The sequence below is a fragment of the Tenrec ecaudatus genome, chromosome X, assembly GCF_050624435.1.
Source record: "Tenrec ecaudatus isolate mTenEca1 chromosome X, mTenEca1.hap1, whole genome shotgun sequence".
Classification (NCBI taxonomy): Eukaryota; Metazoa; Chordata; class Mammalia; order Afrosoricida; family Tenrecidae; genus Tenrec; species Tenrec ecaudatus.
Genome location: NC_134548.1, coordinates 1625337 through 1647776, shown reverse-complemented (window position 1 = coordinate 1647776; position 22440 = coordinate 1625337). Strand labels below are relative to the sequence as shown.

General features: G+C 50.6%; 1 protein-coding gene and 1 pseudogene across 2 annotated transcripts; one reads left to right on the top strand and one right to left on the bottom strand.

The window, feature by feature from the left end:
• Positions 1 to 1929: 1929 nt before the first annotated feature.
• Positions 1930 to 21590, bottom strand: LOC142434973 (uncharacterized). 2 transcript variants are annotated; one of them, XM_075539559.1, is made up of 5 exons: positions 21365 to 21590; positions 18976 to 19218; positions 10736 to 10862; positions 6267 to 6417; positions 1930 to 5094 (listed from the first exon to the last, which is right to left on the bottom strand). In XM_075539559.1, exons 2-5 carry the CDS (start codon positions 18976 to 18978, stop codon positions 4068 to 4070), a joined length of 1308 nt encoding a protein of 435 aa, XP_075395674.1. In that variant the 5' UTR covers positions 18979 to 19218; positions 21365 to 21590; the 3' UTR covers positions 1930 to 4067. The 2 variants fall into 2 exon arrangements, with proteins under 2 accessions (XP_075395674.1, XP_075395675.1); XM_075539560.1 differs by lacking the exon at positions 21365 to 21590 and having other exon boundaries at positions 18976 to 19849.
• LOC142434972 (intraflagellar transport protein 81 homolog pseudogene) lies at positions 8028 to 10068 on the top strand (annotated as a pseudogene).
• Positions 21591 to 22440: the final 850 nt, after the last annotated feature.

Here is a 22440-nt window from a genome sequence, read left to right as displayed (position 1 = left end):
TCTGGTCTAGTCAGATTTTTAAGGTAGAATTGGGATCATGATTGTGGGGGGAGGAAGCATTTAGGAACTAGAGGAAAGTTGTATGTTTCATTGTTGCTACACTGCACCCTGACTGGCTCGTCTCCTCCCTAGAACACTTTCTTTATTTGACATTTTATTTTCTATTGTCTTGATGTATATGGATTAGGATCCAAGAAAAATAAAATCCCTAAAGACTTCAAGATTTTCTACATTTATTATTGACACACCTGTGAGAATTTTTGTTTTATGTCAGTGTGTAATCAGTATGAGCCAAAGGCAGTATTTGAACCACAGGCACAGAGATGGACGTTTCGTCACATGATTTGAGGGAATTCAATGCAGGATATGTGAATAAAATAACTTGTAGAAAGCGAAGGTTTTCGTGCTTCCAAGAGGCTGGAAGGATCGGGAAAGAGAAAGTGTTTGCTTAAAGGACTTATATTATTGGTATTAGAATTATTTCCAAAAGGCAAGTGAGAAGGTTGTACAACATGAATAATGTAATCATTGTCACTTCGTAGTTTAACTTCTGATGTTTCTGCGTTTTAATTATGTTTCGGTTCTATTTATTCTGGATGCCAGGGAACTTAGTGTTGCCCCTATTTTTTTTTTCTGTAATGTTTAAAGCTTTTTCTTTTATATTTAGTGTCGCAGTCACAGAATCTACAGTCAACTTGAGCGAAGGGGTGGACCTAGCCTGTCAATCAGGTCATAGTCAATGAGGCCTCTGTGTGGGCGTGGCCTTCTCTTGAGGATTCTGGAAACTCCCTGGAGGCGGGACACAGACTCTCTGCTTGATAGAGCCCTGGACCTGGAGGAGCCACGTGGAGACCCACACCAGTGCTGAGATGCTTCCACCACCACTGGATCCACAACTTTCCACCCACTGGACTGTGATCTTCCTGCATTTGGCGTCATTGCATATGTTGCGTGAGTCTGAAGAGGAATTTATAGACTGGTATCGGAGCTATGGGCTGATATTGAACTTGATCTGGACTGGGCTGGGATGTTTCCTTTGGGGGGGGATGTTTTCTTAATATACAATTACTCTTTTATATAAAGCTCTTTCTTATACACGCAAGTGTCTATGAATTTGTTTCTCTAGTCTGGGTAGTCCAGGTTGCCAGACAACTACATCAGTTTTGGAAATCTACAGCCAGAATGCTCCTCAGGTGCCTCGTGTAGTTTGTAGACTAGTCCTTGGAAAGGATAAAGTAGCGGGACACTGGGAAAGGAGAAAACTCTCCGAAAACTCTCTCCATTTCTCAGAGCAGCGGTTCTCAACCTGTGGGCCGCAACCCCACCCCCACAGGGGTTGAATGACCCTTTCACAGGGGTTGCCCAATTCATAACACTAGCCAAATGACAGTGATGAAGTAGCAACAAAAACAATTTTATGGTTGGGGGGGTCACCACACCCTGAGGAACTCTAGGAAGAAGAGTTGTGGCATCAGGAAGGTTGAGAAGCACTATCTTAGAAGCCTCATTCCAAGTCATAAAAAGGAAAGGGTTCGAACACTGGCAGAAATCACATTCAAATCGTAAGTGGGACCTGTCAAAAACTGGAGAAGCCTACTTCAGGAGGCCTTCTGATGGTAAAATCTAGGGCAATTTATGCAAAAAAAGACAAAATATATATGCATTACATAAAACAGATAGTCCCCAGACCACAATGTTCAACCCATAGTTATGAATTAACCCTCGTAAAGCTTCTTATGAACGATGCCCCTCTCTGGGTTAATGGAAACTCCAATCTACAGCTAAGTGAGTCTCCACTCCACTCAAAGGGTCCCCCCCTCAGTAACCCGACCCTTAAAAACCTCCGGGATGACCATCCCGGGGCAGCAAGTCCCTACAGTTGTCCGATTATCTTGTGGCGCTGTAACAAAAACACAACTTGGATCACTTTAGTACACAGACATTTATTATTTCACAATAAAGGAGAGTCTATCATTCTATATCCAGGGTTCCACCAATAGATTTCTCCCCCTGACCATGCAGGGGAATTGTCTTTGTCCCAGCATGTGTGGGGACTAGCATTTCTTGGAGATCTCCACGTGTCTTGGCAAAACTAGTTAAAATCCAAGTTCAAGAACTACTCAAGGTAGTGTTACAACGCGCTCCTCCTGGGTCTAGGAGGTTCTCCACTCAGTTCTCCTCAGTCCAATGTTCAGGCTCCACTCGGGCTCTTGTTTCTTTGTGGGGATGAGAGCCCCACCTCTGCCTGCTTCTCTCTCCTATAAATTCTTATACGATAAAGGGTGACTCAGGTAAAGGCATGACTTGAGTCTTACTCCTAGGAAAGAGGGGAGACAATACATAACACACCTTAATCCTGCCTAATTAACAAATGAACAACTCACTACTGTTAAGACAGGTATAATCTAAGATTTAAAGTACATCACCAATAGAAAGATAATTACATCAGATTTACACAGTAAAGGACAACCACATAATATGAGGTCTCACGTCACAGCCAAGTCAGCACATATTTTTGCGGGACACAAGTCAACCCACAAGGACGTACAGACAAATTTGACTTAAGAGAAACTCAGGAACAGAACTTGTTCTTATTCCGGGGACTGTCTGTAGTAGTCTAAAGCATTTAATAAATAAAGGGTACAGAAAGGAAAGTTACTTCTAGCATAATCACAATTAATACACAAAGAAGAAATGACAGGTGCAGGAACTGTCACTTGGTACGTAGCACAGTATTGTCATCATAGTTAACACATATCAATAGATACTAAAGCTATTAGGTCAGAGTACCACGGAAAGCAAAATATTTACAGGCTCATGTACTGCTTTCTGAGCAACTTACTAATTACAAAACAGAAAGTACGCTTACAATAAGAAGGAATAGAAGCAAGTGTTACATATGAAACCGCACAAAGCACTATTACAACAAATACAGGGTGTGTACTTAATTATAGGCACACAGCATTAACACAAACATTTAAACACACACGCACACAAATATTTTTTTTTGTTTTTTTCACGCAAATATTTTTAAGCGTATTCCTTGGCAGCTGTATTTCAGTCGCCAAAGCCTTCAGGAAAGCTGAAATGTTTCTTGCACTTGTAACGAACACTTCGGAGGACAGTCTCACAGCTGTGATGAAACTGCCTTTCTCCCAAAGGTCACAGAGTTCCTCTAATGACCCCTTCTCTTAGCGAATGATGCGTTCTTACTGTGTGGTTTCTCTCCCTTACAGAAAGACCTCTGAAAATGTGCTGCTTGAAATTCCAGCAGCAAGGATGACCTATTCCACTTTCCACCTGGTGCGTCTCAAACACCAGTTCTTACAGGTGAAATGAGGTGTGCAGCCTCAGCCTTCTACAGGCCTGACAGCCATAAGGCCTCTCCACTGTGAGTCTGCATCTGCAGTGAGGATGTGTACCCGACGAAAGCCTTTCCCACATTCCCAAGGCTTCCTAACACTGTCTCAGTCCTCTGTGCAGTAAAGATCGAAGGATGGCTAGAGCCTTTCCCACAACCCTTACACGTAGAAGGCCTCTGTTCACCCAGTTCTTACGTCCTGTGGTGCCGGGAAACAACAGAAGGCTGTTCCAGGCTCCTGACTGACACGGTTTCCCTGCACTTGAGCTCCGTGTGCATAAACTGAAGAGATGCGGATAAACGGAAGGATGTTCCATGCTGCTGAAATTGACAAGGGCGTACGCAGCTGTGAATTCTTGTGGGGCTAATTTCGAGATGAGGCACGACTGGAGGCTCACCCACATTCTGTACAATCAGGAGGCCTTTCTCCAACTGTGGGTCTGTGTGTGTCTGGTAAGGTTGAAGGAACATGGCATAAAGGTTGTCATAAGGCCTCGGCCCGATGAGTTACTGTATGTTTAGTGAGGGCCGAGGCAGGAGTAGAGATTATCCCACATTCGTTACATGCATAAAGCTTGGGTCTATCTTGAGTTATTTCATGTGTGATAAGGGCTGGTGAATAACGAAAAAAATTCCCACATTGCCGACACCCCGACTTTTTGTGTATTGTGTGTGGCAGGCCCGAAGGAAGGTAACAACAGGGCGTTCAGTCTTTCCGCTCGGAGCGCGTCTCTCCGTGGTGCGACCGCAGATGGGCAGTGAGGTGGGCGAGATGAACGAAGGCTTTCCCACACTGCCTACACATGTACGGCCTGGCTCTTCTGTGAGTGCGTTTGTGTCTCGTGAGGGAGGAGGAGCAGCTGAACACTTTCCCGCAGTCCTGACACTGGTACGGCCTCTCTCCGCTGTGTGTCCGCCGGTGGGTGTTGAGGTTGGAGGGCTGTCTGAAGGTTTTCCCACAGTCCTCACACTCAAACGGCCTCTCTCCGCTGTGAGTGCGCTTGTGTGTCGTGAGGTGCGCGGCCTGAATGAAGGTTTTCCCGCACTCCTGACACTCGTACGGCCTCTCCCCGCTGTGGGTGCGTATGTGTGTGGTGAAGGAGGAGGAGAAGCTGAACGCTTTCCCGCACACTTTACATTCGTAAGGCTTCTCTGAGGTGTGGGTCCTGTGGTGCGAACTGAGGGCTGAGAAGTAATTAAAGGTTTTCCCACACTCTCTACACTCGTACGGCTCGTTTCTCTTATGCATTTTCTTACGCAAAACGGACAAAGGGCTGCAGGCTTTAGAGTATCTCTTGAACGCACACTGACGATCGTTGATGTGCGTCCAGAAGGAGGAGAAAGTACAGAAATCCTGTCCGCACTTGTTACAGATGAAGCACTTCTCCTCGGTGAGCGCCGTCACGGGGTTCCTGAGGGCCGAGATGCAGAGGAAATCCTTCTCCCACACCTTACGCTTATGTGACTTCTTCCTTCTAAGAGTTCTCCCAGCAGTGGCTGGGTGAGACTGACAACAGCCTCCTTCTCCCCCTTCCTGGTCTGGGCAGCTGTGCCGTCCACTGTGGGGTCTCGTGGGATGACTGCGGGACGAGGGACCCCCAAAGTCTCTTCCAGACTCTCGGCCGTCAACATCGGCAGGATCTCGTGTTTCACTGAGATGCGGGATCCAGCTCGGGGTTTTCCAATCCTGATTCCCTTCGCTGTTTTCCAGGAGGCTCTCCACTGTGGGACTTCTGTTGAAAATAAGCGGCAGGCGGTTGGACATGCGTTTGTTCTCATTTCACCAGCACCAAACACCGTGACGGTGCATGATGGTTACCCTCCTTTCCATCCTGCTTCACGGGTGACAGCACCTCACAATCACAATCACACCTCCACTGCACCATCCCTCCTTTCCATCCTGTTCACAGTGACAGTATCATCTCACAATCATACCACCACTACACTATCACCCGGTTTCTGAAACACCAGGCTTTTGGGTCACTGTGTACAATTAAACTATGCATCAATACTATTTATCTGGCTTCCAGGTTTGAAAACGTTCTATAATAAATACATAAAATAGTGTTAAGAATGAACTTAAAACCATGATGGAAAAACTCTACCATCTTACAATCCATTGTTCAACTTTCTTTCTTTATTTATTTTATTTCTTTATTTTTTGCCTTTGAACCTTCTGCAGCTCCTTTGTATTGGGAAAATTTGCCCAACACCTAATCTCACAACTGTGGTCATAATGCAAGTGTAGAAGTAAACCTGTACGTGCGCATTCACATAGCAGCGTCTATCAGGTCTCTGAGCACATTGTTCATGCTCTGGCAACTGACAATGTAACTTGCAGCTTGAAGAGCGTCCCAATCCCAATCTGCTGTTGGATTTCGACCTGATTGGGGAGCAAACAACTACGCCCCACAGTTTATAATGTGTCCGTCGTCAGTCTTGCCAGTAAGCCCGTCCCCTGCCGGGGTCTCTGAGGTTTCAGGACCTGAACTGGAGGACTGGATTACCGGGAGGACTGTGAAGAGCGACACACATTCCAAGTGGCCCAGTCTGGATCCGTTGTTGGGCGAGACATCGCTTGGTGTGTCCGTTTGTCTGAGCAACATCCGACAGGTAACAAGACCCGGCTCCTACTCCCTGACTAGCCTACACTCATCTGAACCATCACTGACCCGCGCTGAACGTGCTCAACATCCCAGTAAATATGATTGTGGGGCCCAAAAGTTCATGGAAAAACGGAATGAAGAGATGATGTAACATCTTTCCCACAAACTTCCTCAAGCTCCCTCCTAAGTGCGGGGCGTGACAGCTGAGGCCTTTCTCTTTGGAATCATTTTTAAAATTTATTTTACATTTTCATTCATTCATTCACTCAGTCACGGATCCTCCTGTGACGGTCACTCACCCGAAATACCGCCCTTGGTTTTGGTTCTCATCTGGATTGTCACTTGACTCCGAGCTTCCCACCAACATGGAGAACCAGGCGTTGTTCCTGGTGAGCTGCCCCATTCTCTTGTCACCAGGTAACTTCTCCTCGTCACTAACGTTCTGAGAGACTGACCCGGTCATTCAGAGTGAGGTTGAGGGAAACAGAAAGGAAAGGGACTGTGAAGGCCACGGGCTGCGGCGAACACAGAAACCCTTCCCCACGGCACGCAGTACCGGCAACTTGGCTTACGGTGAAAAAGAAAGTCCCTGGGCAATCCTTCCATGGAAATGAATGAAAGGGCCGGTTCCATCGACAGGGGCCATCCCCACTGTCCACGTCCATCGAGTCAAAACCAACCCACAGGGACCTAATAGGGCAGAGAACTCTCCCTTCGGAGGTTCAAGGTAAAAAATCAGAGGTTCTCAAACTACCTGGCCTACTACCCTCTTTCCAGAAAAAAATAAAGGACATTATTCACTGCCACTGTGGCAGTTGAAAGCTTTGTACCCCAGCCCATAATGCAGGGATAAAGTGGGGGGGATCTGCCTCTGCTGCACCCTGGATTGTTTCCGTTTCCCCCAGGGGGCAGGGCAGCCCACTCTGGGGAGCACTAAGTATGGACAGATGGACACAGCCTCACCTCTGTGCTGCTGAGCAGCTGGTGGGTTTGAACTGCTGACCGTGCATTCAGCAGTCCAAGGCTTACCCAACAGAGCCCCAGGGGCTTCTTGAAGGGACAGTGCGGAGAGCTAAGTGGAAAGGTGCTGTACACCATATGTGCGTCACACAACTCCCTAGTGAGTGCTATCTCCGGACTCTTAAGGGTGGAGATGAAAAGAGACACAGGAAGAGGGTCCCCATGAAAGCAGCTGCTAGAAGATTATTAAAATCCTCTTGACAAAAACACGACCAGGTTCATCTGTGACGTGGTATCTTCAACACCAAAGTGATTTCCTGAACGTGGCTGATGCAAACCACTGTAACGCTTTCCCTCCAAGAATGCCCTGAAAACCGAACTGCTTTCCTGGTGCTTCTTGACACAAAGCGCATGAGGGGGTCCTTTCTCCAAGAGCCCAAAAGTCGGGGTGTCAGCAATGTGGGCTTCTCTGAGAAAACAAACGGGGACATCTGGCCCAGCGCTCGCGGAGAAATGTCCATCACACAGGGAAAACAGTAAAGAACAGGGAACTATTTCTTTGACATGGAACCTACACTTGGCTCTCCGGGGTGAAGATGGGCAAATGGGAGTTTACCTGCCACCAAATAACCATGAAAAACTCACCACAGGGAAACGTTCTACCAGGTCCCCAAACACAAGCTTCTTACTGCCCTACAGTGACGTGGAAGCCATTGCTTACACTTTCAACGTGTTAAAAACCTGTGTTTTATCAAAAGAGGTAGGAAAACTCCCAGGACTGCGTTTTCATGGAAAAACCAGGATGTGTGAGCGCCACATCTTTCTTATTAAAAATGTTTTCTCGTCTAGGAACTGAATAGAGTCCGGGTGCCTCCTGAAAGGGGAGTGGGGGGGAGTGGTTTCTTGAAGAGAATCTGAGGGTGAAAAACCAAAAAAAGAAATGACAGCTCATTCTGAACTCAATTATTTTTCAATGGAACATTCAAGAAGATGTGTGTGTCATGGATATTGACTTAAGATAACTTGTCACTGATCAGGTTGTATCTCAAAAAGGGACTCCCCCAATTATGTATTTTACATATTAAGGCAGCGCTCAAAGTAAAAATTACCAGACCTAATTATGAGTGATCAGGTCAAATTCATTGTGGAGAAGCTCAATAAAGATCCTTTTAGAAAGAGCTATAATTTAATCACATTTGACTCCCTGGAGCCAATGCAGCTATTACAAGTTCTCAATGATGTCCTGGCTGAGATTGACCCAAAGCAAGTTGTTGGTATCAGAGAGGAGATGCCAGAACAGACAGCCAAACGGATGTTGAGCCTTCTTGGTATCCTTAAATACAAGCCTCCAGGAAATGCTACAGACATGAGTACCTTCCGTCAGGGTGATTGGAAGTAAACCTGTCATCTACGCAGTGCTCCACTGGCTTCTTCAGAGGACTAATGAACTAAAGAAAAGAGCACATTTAGCCCGTTTTTTAATAAAACTTGAAGTACCAAGTGAGTTTCTTCAGGATGAAACTGTGGCTGATACCAATAAACAGTATGAAGAATTGATGGAAGCCTTTAAAATTTTGCATAAAGAATGTGAGCAACTTAAGACTTCTGGCTTTTCTACGGCAGAAATAAGAAAGGATATCGGTGCCATGGAGGAAGAAAAATATCAGCTCATTAAGAGAGTGGAACGCTTGAAGAAAAGGGTGGAGACAGTTCAGAATCACCAACGGATGCTTAAAATAGCCAGGGAACTTCGAGTTGAAAAATAGAGAGAGAAGAGTTCCTTGCACAGCAGAAGCAGGAACAAAAGAACCAGCTCTTTCATGCAGTGCAGCGATTGCAAAGAGTGCAAAACCAGCTCAAAAGCATGCGCCACGCAGCAGCAGATGCAAAGCCTGAAAGTTTAATGAAGAGGCTAGAGGAGGAGATAAAGTTTAATTCATACATTGTAACTGAAAAATTTCCCAAAGAACTAGAGAACAAGAAAAAAGAATTGCATTTTTTACAAAAAGTGGTTTCAGAGCCTGCTATGGGCCATTCTGATCTTCTTGAACTTGAATCTAAGATGAATGAAATAAACACAGAAATTAGCCAGCTGATTGAAAAGAAAATGATGAGGAATGAGCCAATTGAAGGCAAACTGTCCCTGTACAGGCAGCAGGCATCCATCATTTCTCGTAAAAAAGAGGCCAAAGCTGAAGAGCTTCAGGAGGCAAAGGAGAAGTTATCCATCCTCGAGAGAGGTGTCCTTGAAGACCAACCAGACCCGGGAGTTCGATGGCACTGAAGTCCTCAAGGGTGATGAGTTCAAGCGGTATGTCAGTAAACTTCGAAGCAAGAGTACAGTTTTCAAAAAGAAGCACCAGATAATAGCTGAATTCAAGGCAGAATTTGGCCTCTTACAGAGGACAGAAGAACTTCTTAAACAACAACATGAAAATATTCAACGTCAACTGCAAACGACTTAGGAGAAAAGGGGGATATCTGGATACAGTTACACCCAAGAAGAGCTAGAGAGAGTGTCTGCACTGAAGAGTGAAGTGGACGAGATGGAAGGACGGACACTGGACGACATGTCTGAAATGGTGAAAAAACTAAATTCACTGGTGGCTGAGAAGAAGTCTGCTCTAGCCCCAGTTATAAAAGAACTACGACAGTTGCGTCAGAAATGCCAAGAACTAACCCAGGAGTGCGATGGAAAGAAATCCCAGTATGATAGTTGTGCAGCAGGCCTGGAAAGCAACCGGTCCAAATTAGAACAGGAAGTCAGAGTACTCTGTGAGGAATGTCTTCAGGAAGAAAGTAAATGCCATTACACAAATGGTGTGATTAAGAACCTTGGAGTACAACTTCGCCGTGCTACTGACGAGATGAAGGCTTATGTCTCATCTGATCAACGAGAAAAGAAAGGCAATCAGGGAACAGTTTACCAAACACACTGCTGAACAGGAGAACCTTGGAAAGAAGCTCCGGGAAAAACAAAAAACTGTACGAGAAAGTCATGGTCCAAATAGGAAACAAGCAAAAATGTGGCGTGATTCTGAACAACTGATGGAATGTAAGAAACAGTGCTTTCTGAAACAGCAAAGCCAGACGTCCAGTGGTCAGGTAATTCAGGAGGGAGGCGAGGATCGACTGAAACTCTGAACGCCTGTGTCCCCTACATTGAGTTTTAATTAATGTCAGTAGTGATCAACACAACCCTATGATGCATTTCCCTGAAAGCAATTTATACCTTTTCCTTTCAGATTAGCCATCCCCTATTAAGTTTTCTTGGAACATAAAGTTACGGTAGATTTAAAGTTATAAAGTTTTTTAACATATAAATGCGACTTTTACTGCTCTGTTTAATTGAGACACCAGTGGTGTCTTCTCAGTTTCATGAGACAGGAAACTAAGTTTACTATCTATAAATGTAAACATATGTCCATTAAGAAGCATGTAGGTTTTAAAACACTAATAACTCAATGGCTTAATGTTTCTCTTAATCTTTTTTTTTTAACTTTAGAGGAATCTTTTAGGAACTAGTATCTCTTGTTTTGAAGAAACATTTATCTGAAGTTCAGCAATTCCTAGTTTCACTTCAGTTTCTTTTCCTTCTGTTAAATTCAAGAAAATTGCTTAAATATTCTAAGCAATGTGTTTGTACTATTCATGTAATTAAAAGGCAAATAAAACTTGTTGCATTAAAAAAAAGTTTTCTCATTCCACCATCCAAACACTTTTTTGGGGGGTGGGGGGTGGGTGTTGATGAGGAAAACTCTCTCCTTCCCTCCAGGATGACACTGTTTTAAAACATGCACATTCTTACCCACGGAGGCCAGGTTCCTCAAGGTCTCCATCATCACTTCCCGGTACAGCTTCTTCTGGGCAACGTCCAGCAGAGCCCACTCCTCCTGGGTAAAGACCACGGCCACGTCCTTGGCAAACAGTGAGTCCTAAAATATCACACACGTTCGAGATCAGCGAGGTCCCATGTCTCCCTCAGTCAACAAGAAGGAAGGCCAAGCAAATAAGCATAGGGAGCTGAGAGTCAGCAGGGACCTCACACGAGGGTCTGCGTTCTAGCCGGGTCCACTGCAGGGGACGCCATCCAGACACGTTCACCTCCCCACTGATGGAAGCCTGTCCCAGAGCCGCAGCCCCTGAACTCATCAGTCCCTGAGAACCACAACAGAAGAGGGCCGTGAGGCTTGCGCTCAGGAAGACTCCGACGCAGCATTAGAGAACCATCTCCTTGTGCTTCGCTCCACGACTGGGAAGGGAAAAGGAGCCGTTCTGGAAACTCCCAAGAAAGTTCGGCTCTCCCTCATAAGACCTGCCCTCGGAGACCCTATTTCACCAGAGTCGAGCTGACCAGCAAGGTGCTCTGGTGGGGTAGTGGGTGTGGTCGTTACATACTCTGGTGTCCATTTGAGGATTAAGAGTATACGGGTGGAGGCCATGCAGGAAATAGCCAATGAGGCGTCTGTGTGGGCATGGCCTAATCCTGAGGATTCTGGGAAATCCTGGTTTTCCTCCTTGGAGATGGGAGACACTCTCTGCTCACTCCCTGACAGATGCTCTACTGACAAGACACGTGGTGCTAAGATGATGGAGCCCGAGCCCTGGGAGCTGAAGGAACCACGTGGAGACCCACGCCAACGCTGAGATGCTTCCACCACCACTGGATCCACAAGACTTCCCACCCACTGGCCTGTGATCCTCCTGCATTCGACATCATTGCATGTGTGTCTTGAGTCTGGAGAGGACTTTATTGATTGGTATCAGACATATGGGCTAATATTGGACTTAGGTACTTGATCTGGACTGAACTGAGATGTTTTTTCAACATTCAATTTCTCTTGTATATAAAACTCTTTTTCATACACATGTGTGTGTCTCCCAGGATTTGTTTCTCTGGTCCACCGGGACTAATGCAGAGGGTAACGCAAAGGGCTGCTAACCAGAAGGTCGGCTATTCAAACCCACCAGCTGCTCTGCAGGCAGAAGAAGAGGCTGCGTGCTCCCATGAAGATACACGCCGTTGGACACCTGGGGGGGGTGGTTTTCTCTGCTTTACAGGGTCTCCAAGCACCAATCCACTCGACTGGCGTGGCTTTCCTTTCATGTGAACCGGCCTGGAGGGGTGGGACACCCACGCACAATCAGTCTGCTCTAGGGTTCAGTTCTCACCACAGTGAGTGAGGGGTGAGCTGGAGAAAGCCCCAGACACAGGCCCCCCAGACAACCGGGACGTCATCCTGTCCACTTCCCGGTTCCCCTCTGGTCCACACTGGACACATCCACGGGGCTCGCCCACGGGCACGGGGTGCCACAGAAAGACGGGCCGTCTCAGAGCTGATTCAACCCGTCCCCGGGAAGCAGACGAGGCTGCTGAGAAGGGAACTGAGAAGCGTCACCCACAACTAAAGGTGGAGAGGAAGCGTGACGCCACTCCCAGAAGGGGGCACACGGAATCCCACACGAGGCTTATGAAAGCCAGGACCGGAGGAAAAGACAGAAAGCTGGAAAGGAATCAACTGAACCCACGAGCCCCTCCTCAGGAGAAAGCCGGAGCAGTCGGTGTGCACACGCAACAGCCCTGGAAGCCGGCGGACACTGCGAACCGGAAGTGGTCCAACAGCTCAGAGATGACGACGCGAGTGAGAGCAAGCATCCAGCCCTGTGACCAGCCCGCGAGTGCTGCCGGGCTGTGTCACCATCGCCCTCCACGAGGGGAATGCACGATGCAGGACGAAAGGGCAGGAGATCCCAGGATCCCCGCGCGCAGGCACCTCTGTGAATGCTGAAGCAACGCTCTGAGCTATGACCTGGGCTAAAGGTCTGGTGGCTCCCTCACCAGGGTCGCCCAGAAAGGTCTCTCTCTCTTGGGAGCTCTTAGGAGCCAGAGGCCTGAGTGTGTCCTGAGGGCTGAGTCCTATGGGCGAAGCTTAATAAAACGCAAATGACTGTGCGTGGAAGAGGCCTGGGGAGGACGGGGGTAGAAATTCAACTCGGGGGTGCACATAAAATAGCATTTTCAGACAATGTAAGTTCCAGAACAAGGGATCTTATCACCGGATAGAGAGAAACATCACAAGATGAAAGCATCATATTGCTTCGACACAGAACCGCCTCCCAGGAGGGCGGACAGCAGCAAACTGGGTGAAGGGAGACAGCGGTCTGTTTAAGACGTAACAAATTTAATAAAAGGAAAATTAATAATGTATAAATCATCAAGGGACCGTGAGGGAGGGAGGGTGGGGGAAATGAGCGGATACCAAGGGCTCAAGTACAAAGAAAATGTTTTGAGAAGGATGATGGCAACCCATGGACAAACGTGCTGGACACGATGGACGTACGTATAGCTTGTGATAAGAGCTGTAAGAGCCCCCAACAAAATGATTTTAAAAGGGTCACATTGCTAAGATGACACATGCATGTGCCTAACAACAGACGGCCAAACGGTGAGGCAAACACCTGTACAGACGCAGAGAGTAAAATAAGGAAATCGACCGTGGTTGGAGACGTCGACACTTCTCAGTTAGGAACAGGCGGGAGACAAATCAACCCAATTGATAACAGGTCCTCGGCAGAGCCAACAGCATACTGAAGCACAGTCATCTTATGAGACTGCCCGTCCGGGAACCTTAAGGCTCCTTCTGAAGGAACGGGAACCAAGACAGTGAGGCACTGACCAAACCCAGACAAGCAAACAGAAGGGAAGCTTTCCTATCAGACCAGACAGAATCAACTGACCTTTGACTACGGCCCAACGGCAAGTCAATGTCCACAGGGCAGCTGACTCACAACATCATGCTGCAGGACTGACACATCCCAGAGAGGTGGACGGAGATCTCACACTTTTCACAAACCTTAATTCCCAGAGGGCCAAGCCGTCCACGTCAATGCAGGAGGACAAAGCTCTAAGACAACACCATGATGCATTGCCGGTGGTCGTGGGTTGTGCCGGGCTGTGAATCCTGTACTGTCTCCTCTAGCCAGTCTCCACCTCCACGAAAGGGCCTTTCCCTGCACGAGTCTGCTGTGAAGGTGGGGGGGATACTGATAGGATTCACCTGTAACTGCCAACAAGACTCCCTGGACTGGCATCCATCTGTGTGTAAAGTGAGGGAGGGGAGAGGGGAGAGAGGGAGGGAGGAGGAGGGGAGAGAGGGAGGGAGGGAGGTGGGAGGGAGGAGGGGAGAGGGAGGGAGGAGGAGGAGACAGAGGGAGGAGGAGGAGGGAGGAAGAGGAGGAGACAGAGGGAGGAGGACGAGGGTTCTCATTGCCAGCAAGAGCCAAGAGTGGAGTTCGCTCGGCCTCTGGACCCTGAGATCCCAGCACAGTGAACTGGACTCAGATGACAGCTGGACGATCAGAGGATCAGCGGCAGAACCAGGAGCCAGAGCACGGAACAGACTGATGGACTTCCAGCCCATGGAGTGAGTTAAAAAGACGGGGTTTTTGTGCAGGAGACTGGTGTGCAGACAGGATGCCTCTGGGCACTTAATTGGGGGGCAGTTAGAATCGCTGACCCACAGAAGCGGAGCTCAGTGCCTCTGAGCTGAGGCTTACTGGACAGAGGTGCCTCTGGACACTTCCTGCAGGGAGCTGGGTTTGCTCACACACAACTCTCTAAATCCCTAATAAACCCTTTAATCATGAAGGTGTCTGTGCGTTCCTCGATAGCCCTTGCCATGGGCATTAGAAACTAGAGATCACATTTAAGGCAACACAGGTCGTGTGACTGTCTAGAAACACTGAAAGCAGGGGGTGGGGAAGGGGTGGAGAGTGGATATGTGATGGGCAGGGTGGTTGACACGAACGCCCTGGTGAGGGAGACATGTCATGTGAACGACCAAACAACAAACCCACTGGCCTCGAGTCGGCCCTGACTCACAGGGAACCCCCGTTGGCCAAGGCAAAGTGGACTCTGTGGGCGTCCCAGGCTGCACATCTTCACAGGACAAGAAAGCCTCATCCTTCCCCCGAGCCCCCAGCTCGTTTTTGAAGTAGCATTAAACAATCGAGAGCTGAGACCTGCTTGCACAAAGACGACACCCCAGAAGCAGCGAGCCCACAGTTCTGCTCTGTACTGCCCGGGGCCACCGCTAGTCAGGACGGACTCAACCCAAAAGCAGGCTGGCTTCTCTTGTTCAAAACATACAAAGAATTCTTAAAATTCAACAAGCAAAAAACAAAAAACTTGAAGACCAGACAAACAGCTGCAGGAAAAGATGCTCGGCGTCAGGTCCTGAAGTCGCTGCCGATTACAGAATGGCATCGTTACAAACTCCCGAACCACTAAACAACCAAACTCAACCACACTCTCACAGCCCAGAGCCGATTAGGATTCAAGGCAAGATACAGGACTGGGCAGAACCGCCCCAGGGGGTTCTGAGACTGCCATCGTTAGAGGAGTGGACGCCTCGTCTCTCTCCTGGGAAGCCCAGCGCATAGGCCCTGTTACCCTGCAGGGATTCCGGTCACTAACGAGGGGATGCCCACTGATCAACCAAGTGGGCAGGTTCTGTACACTGAACATACTCAGCGTGTGACCAGTGATGGCATTCCCTGGAACTTGCTCCTGAGGGCTGAAAGCGATATCCACACAAAGGCACGCAAATCTTCCTATCAGCTTTATTCAAGTCTGCCCCCAGCACGAGGTCCTTCCCCGTGACGTGACGTGTGTGTGTGTGTGTGTGTGTGTGCGTGGTGCATCTAGAGGCTGAGCGACGGCTCAGCAGCGCCGAGAAACCAGCGTCTGAACGTCATGAAAAGACCCGGCGAGACACGAAGTTGCTAAGTGACAGCCGTCACCTACAGCTGGGGGAGGGGGCACCACCAGGATGGTGACGACACAACTCATTTAAAAGTGACTTAACCACGGGGGGGGGGGGGGGGGGGGGGGGGGGGAGGAGAGAAAGCTCCAAAAACTGACTGGTGAGGATCGTCCAGCTCTCCTTGGTATGACGAGGTGCTGAGTTGTATGATAGTGACATTAATGGGGGCAATAAAACTGTCAAAAAAGAGCTACAGATGGCAGCGTGTATAACCAGGTGTCCTCAAACTGCGGCCCGCCAGGGATTTATCCGGCCTGCCAGAATTTGTTCATAGTATTTTTTATTTAAACTATAGTCCGGCCCTCCAAAGGGTCTGAGGGACAGTGAACTGGCCCCGTTAAAAAAAGTTTGAGGAAAAAAACAAAAGTCTGAGGACCCCTGCTCCAGATCAGCACAAAACCACTGGCTGCAGACTTCAGGATCGAGCGGGACGGGTGAGCCCTTGGGATGTAAGGGGGCGTTTTAAACTCTCTCCCCCTCACTTCCTCCAGTCAGCTCTGACTCAGTGGGCCCCAGGGGAGGGGACAACTGCCCCTGTGCATTCTATAACTCATTTTAATCATTTCTTCGGGAGTTCTTACAGAGACTGTAGCATCTCAAAGTTCAATTGCATCAAGCAGGATTATACAACCGCTGCCTCAATGTTCAAAACATTCTCCTCCCCGCTGAATTTCTTGATATCAGCTCCCCCATAACCACCCCCCACCCCCAACGACCCTGATATAGTTACTGTTTGGGCTGCGTATTACGTCGTCCACAAACAACTCTGCTGTTCAGTCCCCTTGAGCGGGGTTACACGGTTCTCGATGCCGTCAGCTCCCCCTTCCCCCTCTAGACCTCCTTCAGGAGGAGAAAGCCCGGTCTTTCTACCACGGAGACCTGGTGCTTTCCAGCTGCGGGTCACGACACAAGGCAGGACCACGGGGCCAGGGCTGCTGTGTGGCCAAGGGGCTGGGGCGCACTGGGATCTTCCGTACGTGATAAGAGTGGACACGGGAGACTGTGTGTTAGCCACGTCCGATCGAGTCCTCACACACAGAGCGCCCTGATGCACACAGGTTTCTGCCAGTGACGCCAGATCCACCCTGGCGATCGCTGTCATGCAAGCAGCCCCCAAGCACTGCGACCGGGAAAGCCGAGTTCCTGGGCAGGAGGAAGTGGGGTCAGATGCGAACAATGTCCGTTCCACACAGTCCCTCTACACTCGAACTGCTCAACCATAGAAAATCTGCTTATTAGAAAGACAGACAAGCTAAAAGTCACAGAAGCTAAACAAATCTCAATGCGCCTAAAACCTGTCAAAAGTCAGAGAACTCACTGAACTCCAGGGCTGGTGGCTCCGCAGTCAGCAAGAGCACCTTCCACCAGGCGCACACAGGAGGGGGATAAGCAGCCCCGGGAAGAAACGTCGCTACTAGACAATGGAATGTCTCCATGAACTTCGGAAGTCAACCAGAAAGTACTGTGACTGGGGTTCAAGGTCACACGTGCACCGGTGTTCTCCACACTAAACACCCTGACGCATGTCTCTGCCACCAGTCCTGGGGCAGACGCGTCCTCTCGATCGCTTATCGGTCCTGGCTTGTGAAGGAACCTCCTGAACAAAACTCCGCTCCAAACAGTGGCTCCTCAGTGAAGGGCGAGGCCGGTGAAATTCAAGAATCGCATCTGCCCAAAGGGTGGTGGTGGCTGGTTTCTGGGACCCGAAAGGGGTTAATTTAAGTCTGGCAGAGTTTCTCAAAGAGCACAGGGCAGTTGTGGGGGTTACGGAGATGTGGTGACAAACTGGAGGGACGAGCTTTGCAGCCAGGAGGGTTGTCATGGAGACAGAGTGGCTGCTCACAACTTTAGGGCCGTCAGAGCTGAACCGTGCAGATTCTGCTGGGAAACAGCCTCCATCCGACCCCACAACCCTGGTCTTAGGCCTGCGGACCCCTTTCTCTTTCCCAACTTCAAGGACATTCAGGACATGAGTTTGAGTCCCGTTAGGCTGCCCAGACTGCTGCTTCAGGGGGATGTACCTGAACCCCCCAGATTTCTGTGGGAAAGGATTAGACCGAGGAACTATTATGTCCACAGAGGATCTGGTGGGAAACCAGTAGTTTTGATTTTCACAAATCTGATCCAATAAAGCTTTCTAGCAATAGTTTTTGACTTACCCTTATTTTTACGTATTTACGTGGGATTCTCTAAGAGCCTTGTCCACATGTAAGCTTTACATTCAGTCAGTTAAAATAAGCATCTATGTGAGAAGCTTACACAATAGGGCTTCGAAAAGCAGAAAAGTCCCATCAGGTTAAATTCTATTTTTCCCAGGAATGATGGAGATACAAACTTTTAAAATTCTCAATAGGAATCATCTATAAATTGTCTTCCAGTGAAAACTACAGTCTCAAGAACTTAAATACACACATTTCACGTGTTGAACTTCTCTGCCAAAATCAAGCCCTTTCCCTTGAGAGGCTAATTCAAGATGATGGAGAACAGGCACAGTGATGGGGATGAAAGGGCAGCTCTAGTCATAGGTGGGAGCCCCAGACTTAGCCTGGGAGTCATGCTCTGCTCACACTTGAAAGCATCAGAGCTGAAGCATTCTGTCCTGGAGGAGAATCAATCAATCAATCATCAATCCATCAACGAAAGGGACTGGACACTTCACGCAGATGAGGCTGGACTTACTTTGCAACGTCACACCTTTCGTGACATCAGGGGACCACAGACCACCCGGGACTCAGAAACAGACAAGGCCCTCCCGCTGTGAGCGGTCACATGCTGTGAGATGGAGCTGAAGCTGCACAACTGCCCTTCAGAGAGCCTCCAGCGCCGGACAAGCTCAGCTACGTGCTGAGAGAAGGGGCAGGGACGGCTCTGGGGGAGTGGGTCTCAGCCTCCACACCCACAGCTGCTCCACCCTCGGGCCCTGGACAGGGGACTCTGACATTCAACACAGAGCACTGAGACCCAGGGGGGATGTCCTTGCCCCACGGGGCCACTCTGAGCCACAAGGGAACGGCTGACCTTGGGATCCAACTCTTGACCAGCCAGACGTGACAAGAGAAGGGCCCACTATCAGTGGAGCAGGGCCCCAGAACGCCGCCCAGGTCTTAGACCCGTGGTCTCCTCGGCCACCATCTTCATTCACGGAGAAGCCACAGCTCCAGCACACACCTGGTCCCCCAACCACTCACTCCCAGCTTCATGCCAGGTTCTTCACACGACTTACCATTTCTTTCCGCGGCGGCTGCAAGTCTCAGGGAACGGTGTCTCTAAGGCCGAGAAGCCACTCGGGAAGAGCGCTGGGTCTGGAAGCAGAGAGCACCGGGCAGTGCGGGAGCAGATGAAGGCTTGGTGCACACACCGGGCGTCCCTGCGGTGACCCTTCCCTGCGGTGAGACACTGGCCAGGTGAAGACCCCGGGGCTCCAGGTGCCGGGGCTGGACTAGCTCTCCCTGCAGACACCAGAGATCTGCAAAGGGAAACGGAGGACAGGAAGCAGTGTCCAGAGAGATGGCGTGTGGCCTCCTTCCAGGCGCAGGGCAGTGATCCACACGGAGCACGTCTGCCCTGGAAGGAGACCAGCCCCACCTGCAGAGCACAGCCCTGCCTTCTCCACACAGCTGCGGGGCCTCCTCTTCCAGGCACCGAGGTCAGACGTGGAGGGGTTTGTTTAGGAGCAAGCTCAGCCAGGCTGGGAGGCTGGAAGCTACTTCCTCAGGGAGCACACGGCCCGTGCCGGCATTCTGGGACCCCCACATCCCCCCGTCCCTGGAAGAACAGCACCGCACTCACTGCTCTGTGACAGGAACACGGGGGTTTCCAGCAAGGCCCCGTTGTGTCCCTAACCCCTCATGGTTGACTCGCCAATTTTTAATGACGTAATTGAAGTCCCTCCGCTGTGCTCTCCCGTTTCATTTCTGTCACAGGACTGCAAGATGTCATCCGTCCTCCCGTTCATTTTATAACGAACATTTCATTCGTTCCTTGACCCCCCCTTTGTTCTCAGTGACATGACCGGTCCCTAAGCTTTGGGGAAATCTGGGAGGATTCCTGAACACTTAGTATTTCAACCTGATAACGAATCAATTGACAAAAAGATCAGAAAATGATGAAGCTTCCCCCAGGGCCGACCCCCTCCTCTGTTCCCTGTTCTTCCCACGCTGCCCCCCCTCCATTGACTCTGGGGGGACCTGTACGCCCCCGTCTCCCCCGGAAGCCTTAGTCTCGCATTTCTTCTCGTCTCTAAAGGCCTGCTCCCTGTTGATTCACTCCTGAATCTTATTTGCAGCAAACATCAGGTAGCTTGTTCCCTGCGTAGAATCTCAAGCCCAAAGCAAAATGTCTGAGCCCCAAATGCACCCTCTTAGCAGATTCCTGGTTGATTCAAATGCACCCTCTTAGCAGATTCCTGGTTGATTCAAATGCACCCTCTTAGCAGATTCCTGGTTGATTCAAATGCACCCTCTTAGCAGATTCCTGGTTGATTCAAATGCACCCTCTTAGCAGATTCCTGGTTGATTCAAATGCACCCTCTTAGCAGATTCCTGGTTGATTCAAATGCACCCTCTTAGCAGATTCCTGGTTGATTCAAATGCACCCTCTTAGCAGATTCCTGGTTGATTCAAATGCACCCTCTTAGCAGATTCCTGGTTGATTCAAATGCACCCTCTTAGCAGATTCCTGGTTGATTCAAATGCACCCTCTTAGCAGATTCCTGGTTGATTCAAATGCACCCTCTTAGCAGATTCCTGGTTGATTCAAATGCACCCTCTTAGCAGATTCCTGGTTGATTCAAATGCACACTCTTAGCAGATTCCTGGTTGATTCAAATGCACCCTCTTAGCAGATTCCTGGTTGATTCAAATCCTCACTCTTAGCAGATTCCGGGTTGACTCAAATGCACCCTCTTAGCAGATCCTGCTTTGCCCGCTCCGATAAACAGCTCCGAGACGCAGCGCGGGTCCCGGGAGCCCGCAGCGCAGGGAGTGGACGTCCTCTCAGGGCCCCTCTCACCCCTGCACCCCGAGCTCGCCTTAGCGTCCTCATCCAGCCCCAGCCTCCCGGGCGGCGTCGCTCAGCCTGCCGCGCGCATTCAGAGCAAGCTCGGCCCGACGCCGTCCATCCGGGGCCGGTTCCCAAGCCCGCGCGCAGCAGCCGCGGCCTCACGTCCGTCGGCGGCGCCCTCCGGCTGCAGAGGCCGCGACGTCAGCCCGGCTCCCAGCGACCTGCCGCGACCGCCTCCCCCACGGCGCGTACACCGACCCCCCATTTCTTTCTCTCAGCTGCGATTCCCAAGGGCGGGCTGACCCTGGGCTCCCCCCGCTCGGGACGGACGGACGCCTTCCCTCAGCGCCAGGACCGTGCACCCCCCGCCCCCCATCAACCGCAGCGGATGGAAACTGACGCCCCTCATCGCCTCCCTCAGGCAGGTTACGTCATCGCACCCCGCCCGTTGCCATGGAAACAGGCGCCCCTCCCCCGCCGGCTCCGCACTGCGGGCGGCCAGGTCTGCGCATAATAAACGGGGCGCGGGGCCCCCCCCCACACGGACACACACACACACACCCCGCAGGCCCCGACCCTGCTCCCGTCAGCTCCCCGCGGGGGACAACGACCTGCAGCCGCTCCTCAGCGTCCGGGCGGCGCGGCGGCTGAGGGGCCCGGGCCGGGCGCGCAGGCGGGCGGCCGCGGGTCGAGGAAGAACGGGGTCCGAGAGCGAGGACGAGCGAGGGCAGCGACTCAGAGCCGATCCAGGGACCTGCGGACGCGGAGAAACGTCCGCTCCAACGCCAGCCAGCAAATGCAGCTGCGTAGCAAGGCGACACCCCCGCTTCCGGCTTCTAGAACGTCGGGGGGCCGCAGCGGAAGGCTTCCGGCGGGAAACACAGCGGCTTCCGTCTCTCGCGGGCACACGGCGCCCCCTGGTGGGCGGACCCGGCCACGGCTGCCGGCCTTCCCGCGACGGGGAAGGGGCTGCATTGTGTGCCATGCGGGCTGACGCTCGGGCAACGTCTCCATGCGGGAACGCGCCATCACGTCCTTTAGGGAAACCTGTCTTTTGCGTCTGTTTCGGCACCTTTGGAACTGTTCGCGGCGCCCGTGCACAAGCGGAACCTCTGGCACGCACTAGACACGGAAGCGTTTCCCTGATGCACCAGTCGGTAGAGAAGCCGGAAGCAGGAAGAGGCCATGTCGTCAGACAGCCGAATTCCCGGGGTTTCTAGTCGTTTCCCAGCGCTGTGTGCGCGCCGAGGGCCAGCGTCGGAGCTGCGTGTGTCCGTGCGGTGACAACATCCCCGCCCTTCTGCTTCCCCACCCCCCGCGAGCCATCATTTTGTACAAAAACTCAGGTCACAATTCAAATGCCACCTCCTGATAGCGTGCCCCACCCCCCCCACCGCCCCCATTTTTTTTCAGAATGACGTCCATCTATTTTGTCCTGATACGGACCTGCGTGGAGCCAGGACAGGCGGATCGAGGGGCTTCTCCCACTTGGAATTCACAGTACGACTGACTGGCTTGCAGGACACAGAAAACGGATGGCCTGCCTGCGGGGTGGGGAGGAAGGCAGTTTTCACTCCCTCCCTGCTGTTTGGGTCGCTGAAGGTGAGTGCACTTGACCTGTGGTGTCCACCAGCAAAAGCCAAGCCAAGCTAGCTGCCCTGGTCAAAGCTGGCTCAGGGGGACCCAA

What these genes read in the sequence shown, in the direction of transcription:
- LOC142434973 (XM_075539559.1), bottom strand. An exon ending in GAGGAACCTGGCCTCCGTGG is followed by an intron (nt 6,418 to 10,735) that starts GTAAGAATGTGC and finishes TGACCGGGTCAG; the next exon opens with TCTCTCAGAACGTTAGTGAC. An exon ending in AACCAAGGGCGGTATTTCGG is followed by an intron (nt 5,095 to 6,266) that starts GTGAGTGACCGT and finishes TATTTTCAACAG; the next exon opens with AAGTCCCACAGTGGAGAGCC.